General features: G+C 37.3%; 1 protein-coding gene across 1 annotated transcript in view; it reads right to left on the reverse strand.

Annotated features, from left to right (window-relative positions):
- Window positions 1–365: 365 nt before the first annotated feature.
- The window catches only part of COMMD10 (COMM domain containing 10), an 87,602-nt gene continuing 73,529 nt past the window's right edge, over window positions 366–14,438 (reverse strand). Inside the window, exons 5-6 of the mRNA XM_035890223.1 lie at window positions 588–648; window positions 366–388 (exon numbers count right to left, since the gene is read on the reverse strand). Of these exons, the coding sequence (XP_035746116.1) occupies window positions 366–388; window positions 588–648 (84 nt within the window). The remainder of the gene's footprint in view (window positions 389–587; window positions 649–14,438) is intronic.

A 14,438-nucleotide genomic window follows, 5' to 3' on the forward strand; every position in this document is an offset into this window, starting at 1 on the left:
CTTGCTCCCTGCCCACTGTTTGCAGCATCGTTGAAAACATGCCCCAACACGACATAAAGCTTTCAGTTCTACATCCAACACGTCATAAGTAGCAACATGTATCTTAACTTTATCAAACCTACAAAACCTCAGAAGCAGCTTTTACTATTGTGAAGCAACAGAATAGTGTATCAGATTGTCACACAGTCCATTTGCTTATTTTGCATTAGTACTTCTGACAGCTGATAAGATAATAATCTACTCTGCCCAGACTGTTTAGTGTAGTATCCCTGAAATTACTGGGTACTCTACCAGCATCTGTCCTACACCTAATTTTCCATCAAACATCCTAAACCATGTTAGACTCAGTGATGTCAGAAATAGCTTCAGGGAATGTTGTATATTGTCACTGCGAAACAGGCACAGCAGGTTACTTCAGAGAATAATCTGTTTCATTAAATTTTTAAGAAGTGAAATACCATTACATGATTCATGCCCCGCAATCTGTATTGTTTTGTAAAATAATTGAAAAAAAGAGTTCATTGATCCATGTTTTACTTTTTTTCCTTTCATTCTCTTGGGTGCAGAGGAAAGAAAAACTTCAAAACTCTGAGTAGTTTCAGTTTTATTCTTGCATTTGAGCCGCGTCCCAAAAGGGCCAATCTGTAGCTAAATGAACACAGGCAGAATATTTAATTTTGCTACCATCATAGGACTGATTTCCACACAACAGAAAGAAAACATTCTTAGTCAGCTCTTGTCCAAATTGCATCTCCAATCTTTGTACCTGTTTCCATAACATCTTATCTCTTACAGCCTACTGCTTGTGTACCAAAAAACCCTGAAGCTTTCTTTATCCAAATTTTTCTTTAAACGCAGTCTTCTGATGCTTGTTTCAGATACACAACAGAAACTAATTTTAATTTTCTTCTGGTGCCTTCATTCTGCTAACATATATAAAGAACATTTAAACTGTATTGCTGAATTTAGAAGATTTTGCAGAAGAAGGATCTTTTCACACTTCAGTTATTGTATATAACTAAACAATCTGTACTTGACTGAAAACAAGTTTCATTGTTTTTAATGAAAGTTTCTTCAAATAGTAAGAAAAGTTTCCCGTTCCTCAAAAATCGCTTTGCAAACTGAGGACCTGACTGAAGCGCATTATGATTTCTAAAAAGCAAACTTTTAAAAAACTGACATGTAGTAGAATCTTTGGCACCTTTTGTTTTTTGATTTAAAAGAAAGAAGACCTATAAACAAAGCAATGACAAAGCTTGCTGTAAATTTCTTGTCAGGTGCCTGTTTGTATGAACAAACATGGCCTAAGTAGTAAAATCACGTATCAGGGAGGATGAGCACCAAGAAAAATGAAATAAAAGACACTATGCAAATTCAAGCAAAGCCATTCACGGAAGCCACAACTTAGGATCAAGCCTGAATAACTTATTTAAAAGGATGAAAAAGGAAAGGAGGAGTGTTCCTCAGTGCAGGGCAAGAGCAAACACTGTATGAAATCATTAAAACAAATGCTTAGCTTTACATGCTACTTACAAGCAGCTCTCTATTGAGAATAAGAGATGCAAAAGAATCAACATGCGAAAAATATACATTATAGATTTGATACAGAGGAAAGTAGAAGTACCAGCATGTGAGAACAGTTTAAAGTTTCAAAAATCTGAGCACATATTGAAATGGTCAGGATGTTTAATTTGCAGTTGCTGGTGAAAGATTTACAAGATTTTTTATTATTATTATTTTTACTTTTATATAGTTGACATTTCAATATTGTCCTTCATTCTAAATCAAAATTTACTGTATACTTAATTCCTAGATGTGGATGTTTACATGATCAACTCAACTCACAGGACAATTAATTTTGCATTATTAGACTCCAACATGTTCTTAGTACTTAAAAGTTAACTGGACTTGCACAGAGATGCACAAAAAGGATGAAGCAGAACAGGTAAGGAGGTCTCTGGTCTCTGGGCACCTGCCTTTTCCTCCTCCTCCTCCTCCTCAGCTATCTTTCTTTCTTTGAACAAAAAATTTGCTCTAACACATTACAGCATTCACTGTTCAAAATATTCACTTTGGGATCTGGCATTTCCAGATAGAAATATCAATTCTAGGCAGACAGGGGAGGAGAAAGAAAGGGAGATAATCTAATGAGAGTAGCAATCCACTTGGGTTTTTATTTGTTCGCTGTTGATGTGCTTTGGGATATATAGTTTAATTAATATTACACAAAGATAACAGTTGTGCTCAAGGTAGTCCTTGTAAAAATTCAGTGAGGAACATGTGCAGTGATCATGCTTCAATTGCAAGTAGGTCTCATCAAGCTTTACAACTTATATGGAAACAGCACAAACTATTCTCCCTTTCTCTGGTATGCTAGTAATTAAAACACAAAATATTAACCAAGATCAAGCTTTTACTATTAAACACCGTAATTTAAAAAAAAACTTTAAACTCGTATCTTTCTTCTCCCTCAAACTTTCAAAAAATTCCTAAATGAACTGCAAAATCTTTACTACTGTTTCAAGCTCCTTCTTGGGAACCAAACACCCAAACCCTTAATTTCTTCTGGACATTCTGGTTGTTTTAGTTTTCTGACCTATTCTAGACTTCAACAGAACAACATCATAACCCCACAGACGCAAAGGAGAGATCACCAACTTCCAACCTCCCCAATTTTTTTTCTTCTTCAGGCTGGAAGAATTTAAATTTTAATAAGGCTGTTTAAGATTGCTCCAGTATAGCAACTTTCTGCTAGAAAATGCTGAATTTGGCATGTTCCTGCAGAAAAGTTTAATTCTAATGAAAGCTGAGCTAGATACCTGTCTGCTTTTCTGGCAGCTTCTCTGCCTGCCTCCCGGGGCCTGAAGACCATCAAGGACACAAGGCCTATGAGGTTCTCACAATTTATCCAGAGGGCTGCTGCAGAGCATAAGTACCAGGACACCAACAGTTTGGGATTTCCACACCAGTGCCATCGCTGGCTGATGAACAACGAAGATATTGGGGTTTCTGAGCTCCGGGCCTTACAGCAGCACCATCAGAGGCTGCTGGAAGGTTTGGCTTCCAAGATCTTGCCAACAGGCTGTCTGGTGGCTAGCCAGACCCTCAAGGCTACCAGTGCTTCTGGGTGGCAGCTGGCCAAACATCTGCTGCTCTGTCATACAGGGTAGGGTACAAAGTCATCCAGGTTACCTCAGAGTCTGATATGTTCCTTGGCAAGAAACCAAGATCTCTATCTGTATGTAATTTTCCCACACCTACTGTTAGACCTGAACAAGGCTTTGTAGTTATTACGGTCTTCAGCCTGCTTGACAAAGACAACTGTCCTTTGTTGCAAAGGACAAAGCACAGTAAGTATCTGTTTTTCATTTGTGTTGCTGGTAGGTTTTGTAAGTATATAAAAAATAAAAAAGAAGATGTAATAAAGCAGTAATTTTTTTCTTTTTTTTCCCTCCTCTGTTGGGACATGATTTCCTACTCTCCAATGCTATGGACTGAACCACAACTGTAGTATGCCCCAAGGGAACCAGTCTGCCAATTAAAATTTGGGTTTGGACACAAAATCCAGTCTGTTTTTACTTACACTGCAGTTAAAACATTTGTAGCAAAAGGCATTATATATACTATGACACACTGTATCCAGAAATCCTGAGCCATTCTGTATGAAATATCCAGCAACCAAATCTGAAGGGTAAAATCTAAGAATCGATGAATAAACAACTGCTCATTAAATAATAGATTACTTTAGACATTATCATATAAAATGGACCAGATAAGCAGGAAAAAAGCCTTGTAGTCAAACATCGTATCTGCTGCAATGTAAGCAACATATAAATGGGTTTAAAAGAGTAGTAAAATCATCATCTTCTGAGCACAGCCAGTAAACCAGGAAAAATAAAGTGATTTCTTAAGTAAAATAAGCTTTGAAATGAAGTAGGAGTACACTGTGCTGAAATGGATGAGAAGCTGGTGAGGTGTCCAGTAATGATGCATTTAAATAAGCAATTTGGCTAGAATTTGCAGTCATCTGTGAATAATTTATCAAATCGAGTAAAGCAGCTCAAAAGCACACACTGGCTAAAAACTACTGAATATTTTTGCTGTGTTAAAATTCAAAGTCACCCTCAGTTTCAGTTCCCTTTCTTTTAAATCTATAAAATGGGTGAGAACGTTCCTGTATGCTGCCTAGGTGACAGCTGATCACAGAGTATATTTTTCCTAAAAATATTCCTGAATGAAGACTGTAAAAATGGACAGTCTTCCTTCTTTCTCTGAGAAAACAAAGGAAAAATACAACTATTAAAGCCTTGTGCACGTTCACACTGACACAGCATGCTCTCCATCAATAGATTTCTACACACTCTACAAAGTATGATCAGTGCCTGAGACTCAGGTACACTTGATTACCCCACAAGCCATACAGTCTCCTGCTCTCAGCAGCCTATGCGCAGCTTGTATCATAACTGAGTCTTCATATACTAACTACCCAGAATTAAGAAAAAAAACAAACAAACAACAGAAGAGGAGCAGTGGTCTCTCCACTGCTTGGCCCAACCTATACTCTTCAGACACTGAAAAGGAATATTCAGACTCCTTTTGGAAGGAATCTAGATACCAGATACAGACTTGATTTCTTTTTGGGTTTAACATTTGAATATTTTCAATCCTAGCCTCACCGGAGAGAAAAAATGTTGCAGAACAACAATTAATTCTAGCTAGTTGGAAAAGAAATTGCTCTGTAAGAGAGGTGTGAAGTTTTGCATTATCATTGTAGTATGATCAGGAAAAGCATATTTATTAGAATGAACTGTAGAGAACCATCTGCCCCTCTAATTACAACACACTTTTATTTATACCTTAGGAGTTCCTGTCCTTAGCAAGCATATGCAGTGACAAAGAGCAACCTATCTCAAACATACCTATATGGGTCCCCTCCTTTCCATCACAGTTTAGCCTTCATCAGTATGTTTTTGCCCATATACATAAAACTCCACTTTCTGGCACCCTGCCTTTAATATGGTGTAATTATTTGCTGTCCCCTAGTAATGCTGCTCACCAAAAAAAAATCTTAATCCTCAGTTCCAACAAAAGCAGACTTTGCTCCAACTAGTAAAGCTCCCATCCTCCCCCTGAATTTCTCAAACACAACTTCCAGAAAGGGATTGCCTTCATCCTTTCACTGTTTAGCCAGCTTTTATAGTAATTCACACGCACGCACACACAAAAAAAAAAAAAAAAAAAAAAAAAAAAAAAAAAAAAAAAAAAATTCAAGCATTCCACTCACTTGGACCAAACCCTTGATGCCCTCCCCAACATGGAAAATCCCCCCAAAAAACTGTCTCTACTTTGTGAAGCTCATGGCTGCTTTAGTTGCCACGCCTCTCCTCAAAATACCGAGTATCAAGGAGAATGGAGAGCATACTGACATGTTCAAAGGATTTAGCTTTACAAAGCCAAATTACTCCAACCAACACATTTCTAGAATATTTCATTTATCAACAGAACACAATGGCATTGCATAGTATCTCACAGCAGAAATGTGTTGTAAGATTAAGAAAAAATTAATTTTCCTAATTAAAAAAACTCCAGCAAAACCCTTCCACTTCATAACTTCGAGAACAGAATACTGAAAAGGTCCTAAAGCCTATTAATTAAAATGCTTTGGTTCATTTTGTTCAAGAGAATGTTCAGATTAGTGAATCCATGTAGAACTGATCATCATAATAATATTGAAGTTAGTGAGAAAGAACTCACATTTACACTAGAAAAAACAGTGTTTCCTGTGAATTTGAGGGGGTTTTATATAACAGTAGAAAAAATCTGTCTGCTCAAGAAGAAAATACAGCATGTATCTCTTTGTGGATCCCAGAACAAGTTTAAAAAAAAGTTCTGCTGACTTGACCTGGCTTGACAGTATAGATCATTGCAATGACTTAAAAGAATGTGTAAATATTATATGTTCTGAAACACACATATGCTACTAATATATTTGGACAGTATTTCAAATAAAATAAGTTCTACTAATGCAATCTATATTGCAGCATTCAGGGGGTAACAGAATAGAGGCATGATGTAGCACCCCTCAACAGCTGCTCTTAAAATGTTATATTTGAAATGGAGCAAATGGAATAAAGAAGTGGAAATTAATACAATCTTAACTCATGGGTACATAGATCATGAGTTAATTCTATTAAAATGTGAATAGAATTGTGTCAAAATGAAGTATAATGCTGAACAAACTTCCTTCGTCATTCTGGTTAAGTGAATTAAACTTTTCTTGATATATTCTCACTTGAGGCTCAAGAATCCATTATGTATGTCTAAACCAAGACTGGATAACATATTTCTTGTGGCTTTTTCATATTATCATTTTAATTTTCAAAATATCTCAAGAGGTGAAAAAGCATTAAAGATGAAAATACTTCTATCAAAAGAAAAATAGAAAGAAAACCCACACAATTTAATTAGCAGAGAAACCAGAGCTTTGTTAAAAGTTGTAAATATAATAAAGAAGATTATCACTCAGCCACAGAAAAAAATCTCCCAGCATGCCTTTGAAGAAAGATATTTAAATTCACCAAAAGATCAATTACTGTTTGTAAGGATAACTATGAAAGTTAATAGAGAGCATTGGCAAGCGTTGTTCTCATAATAAGCCAGCGAAGTACCACGGATAAAGTAATACAAAATAGTAAAGCTTTAGAGACTATGACTCTCCCAAAACACAGCTCAATCGCATACGGAAAATGAACAGAAGAAGGGCATAGCTGAGACTCTGGAAAAATGCAGTCCAGAAGTTAATATTCAAACCCTTGTTATGTTTTGGCATTACAGAGTATTCAAAATTCAAGTTCAACAAAAGTATTCTTCCTCAATTGGCATCTCTTAATATTTCCCCTTAAGGCACCTCATGTGTTAACTCCTTCTTCCTAGATGCTTCTCCATCTGAATTGCAGCCTGGAAGGATTTGCTCAGCCTTGTACACAGGAATGAAGCAAGAGAACTTGAGCAATTTTATACCTGGACCTAAAAGCTTTATTTGAAGAATCCTAGAGCTCTCTTCCAGGTTTTCCTATGAAAAGTGAAGATGGAAAAAAATATGAAGAAAAACCCCAGTCTTTAACTCTGTATGTTTTGAATGTCCCACAGATTAGTTAGTGCAGTTCAAGTGTGCCAGTGGTGCCTCACATGTTTTTAGATTGTGCCTCAGGCAATGAAAAATAATGTACTTACCACCCCTGCAACATGACCTTGGTTATGAAGTCAGGGAACTGCCAACAGTCCCTGGGAACGGTTCAGTGACAAGGGTTCACAGATAGGAAAACCTCTGCAATTAGTAGAGGTTGTCCATCTTTTGATTTCTTTGGATCTCGAAGATGAACTCCTGAAGAAAGCGACCATCTGAGAAACCCATGCAGGAAGGATAGCCAAGAGGCTGGACTAGCTGATGGTTCTCAGGGGCCTGAAAATTGCTACAAGATACATGAATAGATATGTGAATGAGCTAGAACAATGTGTTATTGTTTATGCTGTATTCACACATTTACATTCCGGCACATATTTGCAAACACTCCAGCTGCATTCACTATGTTAACGCTCAGTGTGGCGACCAGTGGAGTTATTAGTGAGAGCAGCCTGGAAGAGCTGCATCTTGTGATTTGAAAAGAGTATATATTTATCCCAAAGAATCAAGAATGCCTCCTTTCAGGGCTGAACTGAATTGATTGTGTGGGAATGATTCAGCTACAAAGGTTCCCTAGAGATGAACAAAAATGCCTTCGTGTCATGGAATTACTAATAGCCTACTGGCATATATGACAATGAATCCTGAAAGTATAGCGAAGGGTAAGTGAAAGGAGCATCTCAGAATGAAACCCCAGGCAAGTCTGGTATAATTTGTGAAGAGTAAGCTCAGTGCTGGGAAAAGCCCCTACTTGCCATACCTATTTAAAAATCCGGATTTTGCCAGGGAAAGAAGGACGTGTTAGGACTTTGCCCTACAGAGCCTAGGTGTTCTGTGCCCAGGGCTGTCGGGGCACCTGCAGAGGCTGTGCACGAGCATGTAAAGATACAGCAAGGCATCACTGCAGAAAAGCAGAATTAAAATCCCACAGTGGAAGCTGAACACTTAAATCATGCACTTTCAGGTTTCTAGAAGCTCAAAAACTACAGAGCACCAGTGAATAATCTTAACCCCATGCTAGTGAAGTTTTTATTAATTTATTTCTTTAGTCTTCAAAGCAAAAAATTTCCTGGCAGGCTGTTAATTCACAGGCCTAATCCTTCTGTCCATTTATTTGGATTCTTTGAGGAGATACTTCTGAATACAGAATGGTCTAATTACTTTTTTCATTGCCCTTACATCATCCTCCCATTTCTCTGTTATTCGGCACAGCCTGATTCACACTCCTGAGGTGTCTTCCCAGAAAGGCAGACCTTAGTAAAGCTACGGGGAACTGAAGAGCAGAGGATGCAAGAACAGCAAAGGACCGGTTTGGAACCAGAATATATTTAAAAGGTTATAAAAGAGCAGAAACCAGCAGTACGAGGGAAGGTGGAGAGAGGCAGGACTTCTGTCTTGGGAAAATCTGAGTTCATATTCTGCTGTTACAAGTTTATTATGCAGTTTGGGGCAAATTACTTGAGTTACCCGTACTTGAAGTTACCCTGAGATTCAACTGTATATAAGCCACTACTGTTAAAGGACCTACAGAAATAACCCACTCACCTTATCAAGGCTTGGATAAAGTCCAAACCATGCTGCACCAGCCAAATTAATAAAGCCTTTATATATTGACAAATACAACCTTTTTGCTGGTATTTTCCTTCTTTAAACCAAGAATTTCACCAGTAGTAATAAAGGATATGCCTGTGAGACCTAAACTGGTAAGAGCCGGTGCCTTCAGGTGCACATCTTCACATCCAAAAGGCCCATCTAACCACACATGACTGACTGTACGAGCTGTACACGAAAACCAGAGGCTGAGTGGACACCTGTAAAATGCTGTTAGCCAAAACACAGAGCACCATGTGTTAGCCCAGCTCTCCCTCCCTGCGTGGGGCCATGCCACCAGCAGAAGGCAGGCTTTCTGTGTTACCGGAGGGAGGTACACGCTGATGGCACTGGCTTCAGCCTCTGACATTTGTCCCTGTCCTTCAGAGAAAGGCACAGGCATGTATGAGGGAAGAAATGAATACAGTCTCTTAAGAGCACAAAAATAAATCCTGCTGGATGATTTCCACCAGACTAGTTAATGTCTGTGCAGGAAATCTGGCAGACTGTTGATCATTCTTAGGAAGTGACCAGCTATGTGGAACCATCAAGTCTCAGAACTTAAAACCTCCAGAGGGGAACCAAACAGGTACTCTGGGGTTTTCTGCATAAGAAAAGGGCAAGTGTTGTGGTACCTGTATACATTAGAAGCAGAAAATACTGTTGCCACATTTCTCAACTTGCTTTAGAAGTAAAAATATTGCATGCATCCTCACTCTAAAAAAAATGTAAATGTGAACTGCCAGCACTACTTCACAACCACAAGTCTATCCAAGTTTCGTATTTAAGAACATTCAGGATAACTGAAACAAAAAGGAACCTAATTATAGAAAGCTGGTGTTCTAGAATATTAATTATTGTAATGAAATACAGATAAATAGATCAGGCAGAATGATAACACAGGCACAAGGAAAATTACTCTTTCTTCAATGATTTGTTATTGTTAGACTTAGTTTCTTCTGACCTGTACAAATTGTATGTTCCTACCTTTTGAGAGGACATTAAAAGAAAAGTTTCTCCCTTTTCTTCCACAGTGGATAAAGATTACACTTGAACAATAACAAGAAACAAACGGAATCAGTTCAAACAGTAGCTTGGGTTGCAGAGAAAATGCAGCTTCTTATTACATTGAGCTATTCCTGTTCAATTTTAATAAATACTCTAATTAGGAAAAAAATACTCAGCTACTGTATAAGGTTATTACACTCTTCCTGTTTTGTACAGTTTTATAGTATTTGGAAATCAATGTGACTCAAGTAGCACACAAAGTACTGAAAATAGAAACACCCAATGGCTCAGCAGGATGCAGCATCCTTGAACTTTCAAATGAGATTTATAAGGAAGAATAATTCTTGTAAAATATGGCACTTTCATCCAAACTATAACTTTTGCAGAGTTTCCAGAAAACTTTTATAATCACCATTATAAAATGGCGTTAAGGAAAGCAGATTTCTGCTTGGTCAGCACAAGGGGCACAATTCTACAAAAATATTACACAAAAATGTGTCTATTGAATCTCATCTCTCACAAAGATTATTGCCCTTTTGAAAGTCACACAAGCCACACTGATAAAAATACAAAATTTCTCATTAAACTGTAATTCATTAAGGTAATGCTGATGATTTTTCTCACTCCCTTGTTCTTTCATCCAATTTGGGGAAATCCTTTGTTCTTTCATTCAATTTGGGGAAATCTTTCTGCTCCCAGAGATTCTCTCTTTTACTTGCATGACACAATCTTCCTAAGATAGAAGTAAAGTTGTCTGTTTCCAGCCACCACTACTGTCCTGTATTATTTTCTATACCACTTAAGTCTCCTGTAATCCTCAGGAGATTCGGTCACTCCATTCCTGCATCATAGTCACGGTCTAAAATTCACCTTTATTAAAAAGCTTCCATGGAAAAGGATTTGATTCATCGTTTATTACTCCATTATAGGAACGCACAGTACCCTGTGGCTTGGAGAAAGATGAAAATCCCAGTGCGTGAGTTTACTCAGTGGAGGCTTGTGAGTTGCTGGGTGAGCAAGGAAGAGTAAGGAATTGTACAGAAGGTGACACTCAGGCTTGCTGAGGCAGGAACAGCATTATATTTATGAAATATTGCCCCTCCTGTTTTATCCCATGAACTCGGACATTTTCCTAGGCAGCAGGATTGCAGCCAAAGGCTGCTGCCATCAGCCATGCACTTCTCCAGCTGCTCGGGAGAATCGCAAAGGGGATTCCAGAGGAATTGAGTCGAACAAAACAAGTATTTCCACACTTGGGCAGGGGACACTTTTAGTAGGAGTTCTTGGCTCTCCTCCATTTTCATTTTGTCTACCACGGTACTTGCAGCCCTTCTCATAAAACATCCTTGGAAAGGCAGTTAGTGTCCAGGGAAAAGTTAAACGATAACAGACACCAATCATTCACACCATTCCTTCCCTCAGTTGAACTTCTTTGGATTTGCAACCCATAGTATCTTTCTGTTCAGAACCAGAGGTATCTTTTTCAGGAACAAGTAGCAATAGTACTTAATCTACGCAGTCTGCTTCAGCTTCTTATAACATTACACGATAAAGTTATAGTTTTTCCTTCTAGCCTCAGTTCAGATTTAAATAAAACAAAATATCTCATGAGAATCATGCGACCTAGAATATGCTGAAGAGCAGAGTGAAAGCCAATTTAAGTGTTAGAAATTCAGAAAAAAGTGATCTTGATTTGTATAGATATTACAGACAGGCTTTATTTCTGAACATAACAGCTTCATAAAGGTAAGGTAAATTTATATTTGTCAATAATCCAGCTTTTAGTATCTTTAGTATCATTTAAGTATACAAAACGCTAAGAATAAAGAATATAAAGGAGCGCTAAGAATAAAAAATAAAACCATTTAGAGGACATAGTATATATTTTAAAATCTAATATCATTCAGGAACTGGGCTATACTCGTAGTCCACTTTCCCCTCAGTAAGACAATAAGGCGTGATCTTACGATACTATTATCACCATGGCAAATCTACAACACTGGTTTTACATTTATGCTTAAACATTCCCTAAGCATTACGATATCCATGAAAGACATATGCACTAACATGTCTTAATGCTTATCTTGTAAGAGGAATTCTTGTAATACTATTGTTCACAAACTTCACTTCTGTAAAATTGCCAGCCTCATGCAGTGCTTGTTTTCCTAAGACCAAATATAACTTCTTTTGTCTGTTCTTCAAGGAAACAGCTTCAATCACATTTCAGTAAATAGCTTGACTTCTTTAATTAGACTGCTTTTCCAGTATATTTAAAGTGGACTTTACATAACGATCTATTTATCAAAGATGAAAAAAAACCCCAAACAAAAAAGTCACCTGCATTGTTCATTCATTCAGAAATTTCAGGGGGAAAAACTGAGTCTCTGTAGGGCTGGTAAGTCAATGCAGTCTCACACACAACTGGGAATTTGTCAAGAGAGGTGTAACTCAAAGACAATTTTGTTTTGGAAATACAGCAAATGTTTAGTGTGCTTTCATAATATCATCTTGAAAAGTGCCAGAATGTGAAAGGACTGAACAGATGCATTTTCTGCTGCAGCAATACTATTGTACATTAACTACAGGTTTTAACACCCCATCATTTCTGACAGAACAGATAGTAAACTACTTTTATCAAAGTATATATGTGTTTAATATTGTCATTTGTTTAGACTAACAATTCAGCTGACCCTAAACCGCTTTGAAGCATATGTGTTTAGCATCCAAGTCTATCAACAAGAGGACCAAAAAAAAAAAAAAAACCCCAAAAAAAACCCCCCACCAACAAAAAACCCAAACCCCCACAATGCATATGTCATTATTCTCACTATTCCACTGAGGTGATCAATGGATTCAGTTTTGTCCGTTCAAGAAAACGTAAAATGTGAACATAAATCCCCATGCAATTTTGAGGCAGATGCAGTACTTTTAATCTTCTGATCCTGGTTGCTCCAATCCAACAGAATATACAAATTCAATCACTTTTGAATACCCAAGTAGTCCCACAGAAGACAACAGAAGTATCACAGAAGCAAAGTTAAGCACATTTAAGTGTTAAGACTAGAGCTCCCACACAGTAACATGTAAGATAAAAACAATGAAACCTTACTGAAGAGTTCAGGACTTGAATGGCAAGAGCTTGACATTTATTTAAGACATATCAGGAAAACAACCAAAACATTTGAGAACTTGTATGGCAACCAAAGGAGGAAAACAGGTTTTCCATACTGTTGAGTGAATAAGTAATTTTCTTCAAGAAGTAGAGAAACTAAAATAACTAACTTATAATATTGAAGTATGTTTCCTAATGGATTGTGCACCTGTGTGCTCACACTTGGGTGGTCCAGGTAAGACTGAGGCATTTATGACTTCTCTTGCTTATATGGACTCTTTCCGTCAGATACTATGTGAGCTCATTCTGCGGCTTTTCATTTAGTCAAGGATTTACATGGAGCAATATGTCCCGCATTTGAAATAAGCAGGATAGAAATTATCTTTGATACCTCTGCTCTTTTTTCCAAACATAGAAGAAAACAAGTAATCGGTTCAAATTGCTAGTGGATGAGAAGACAAGCACTGACTACACGGATGCAGGTTTTACTACTTTAGAGGAAAGGACTCATCAGGACAAGAAGTAGGAACCCATCCTGTTAAATTGCTGACACACTCTGCAAGCCACAGCACTGGTTACTGGTAAGACCTCATCAGAACTGCTACATGCAAATCTAGTGATCCATTTTCAAGAAATATGATTCAAGTTTGCACAAGAACAGGAAAAGGATGCTAGGAATTTCACGGAATGGAAAGCTTGTTTATATTAGCAACAAAACCAGTTTGGCTTACATAAGGATTTCAGTACAATGACAATTAGGGAATAAGATTGCTCTTCAAATGTCAGAGGAAGTGTCATAAAAGCCCCTTAGGATGAAAGATAGCTCTTACAAAAAAAAAATTAAAAAAAATAGGAGGGTAGACTTTGAAAAGAAACCAAATATTAGAAGGTTCATTGTCATCAGAGTATAGATTCTGGTCAAATATCTAGTAGGAACAGCAAAGGTAAATCACCTAAGTGGAGTAAAGATGCAGACAACCGTATCACACAGCTAGGAGACATCTTTCAGTTTCATTCTACACCTATTCATTTCTCCCTTAGGTGACATTTTGTTTTCAATATACCAAAGTGTATCACATAATTAGCATAAACATTCAAATATGTAGCCATAAAAGTTGTGGCAGTAAATACACTAAAGTACCATGGCCTTAGTTTCTACAGTTTATTATTCTGTTATGAAAACAACTAAATGCTATGCCACTAGCCCCCAAGATAAAATAAAAGAATTTATTTCAATATATGATTTAGCAACTCTTGAATCTGATTACTAAACCAGAATAACATTAACAAAAATAACAGGTATTGAATAACTTGGGGCAGGTGGGAGAAATCTGACTTTGGTAATGAATTTTAGAAAGCGTGTGGCTTGTTTTTAAACACAAAAAATGGGAAAAGGTTAGAGAACTCTACTAAGCAATCCCCAAAGTATATATCAAAGCTTCCAGATGATTCGCTTTCAGACTAGGTTCCAGAACATACACCTGTTAGCAATGAGAAGTGTTACTCCAACACCTGAAATATTTTAGATCTAATGAATCAGCAGGA

This window comes from Egretta garzetta, unplaced genomic scaffold, assembly GCF_000687185.1.
Source record: "Egretta garzetta isolate BGI_Z169 unplaced genomic scaffold, ASM68718v1 scaffold272, whole genome shotgun sequence".
Taxonomy (NCBI): domain Eukaryota; kingdom Metazoa; phylum Chordata; class Aves; order Pelecaniformes; family Ardeidae; genus Egretta; species Egretta garzetta.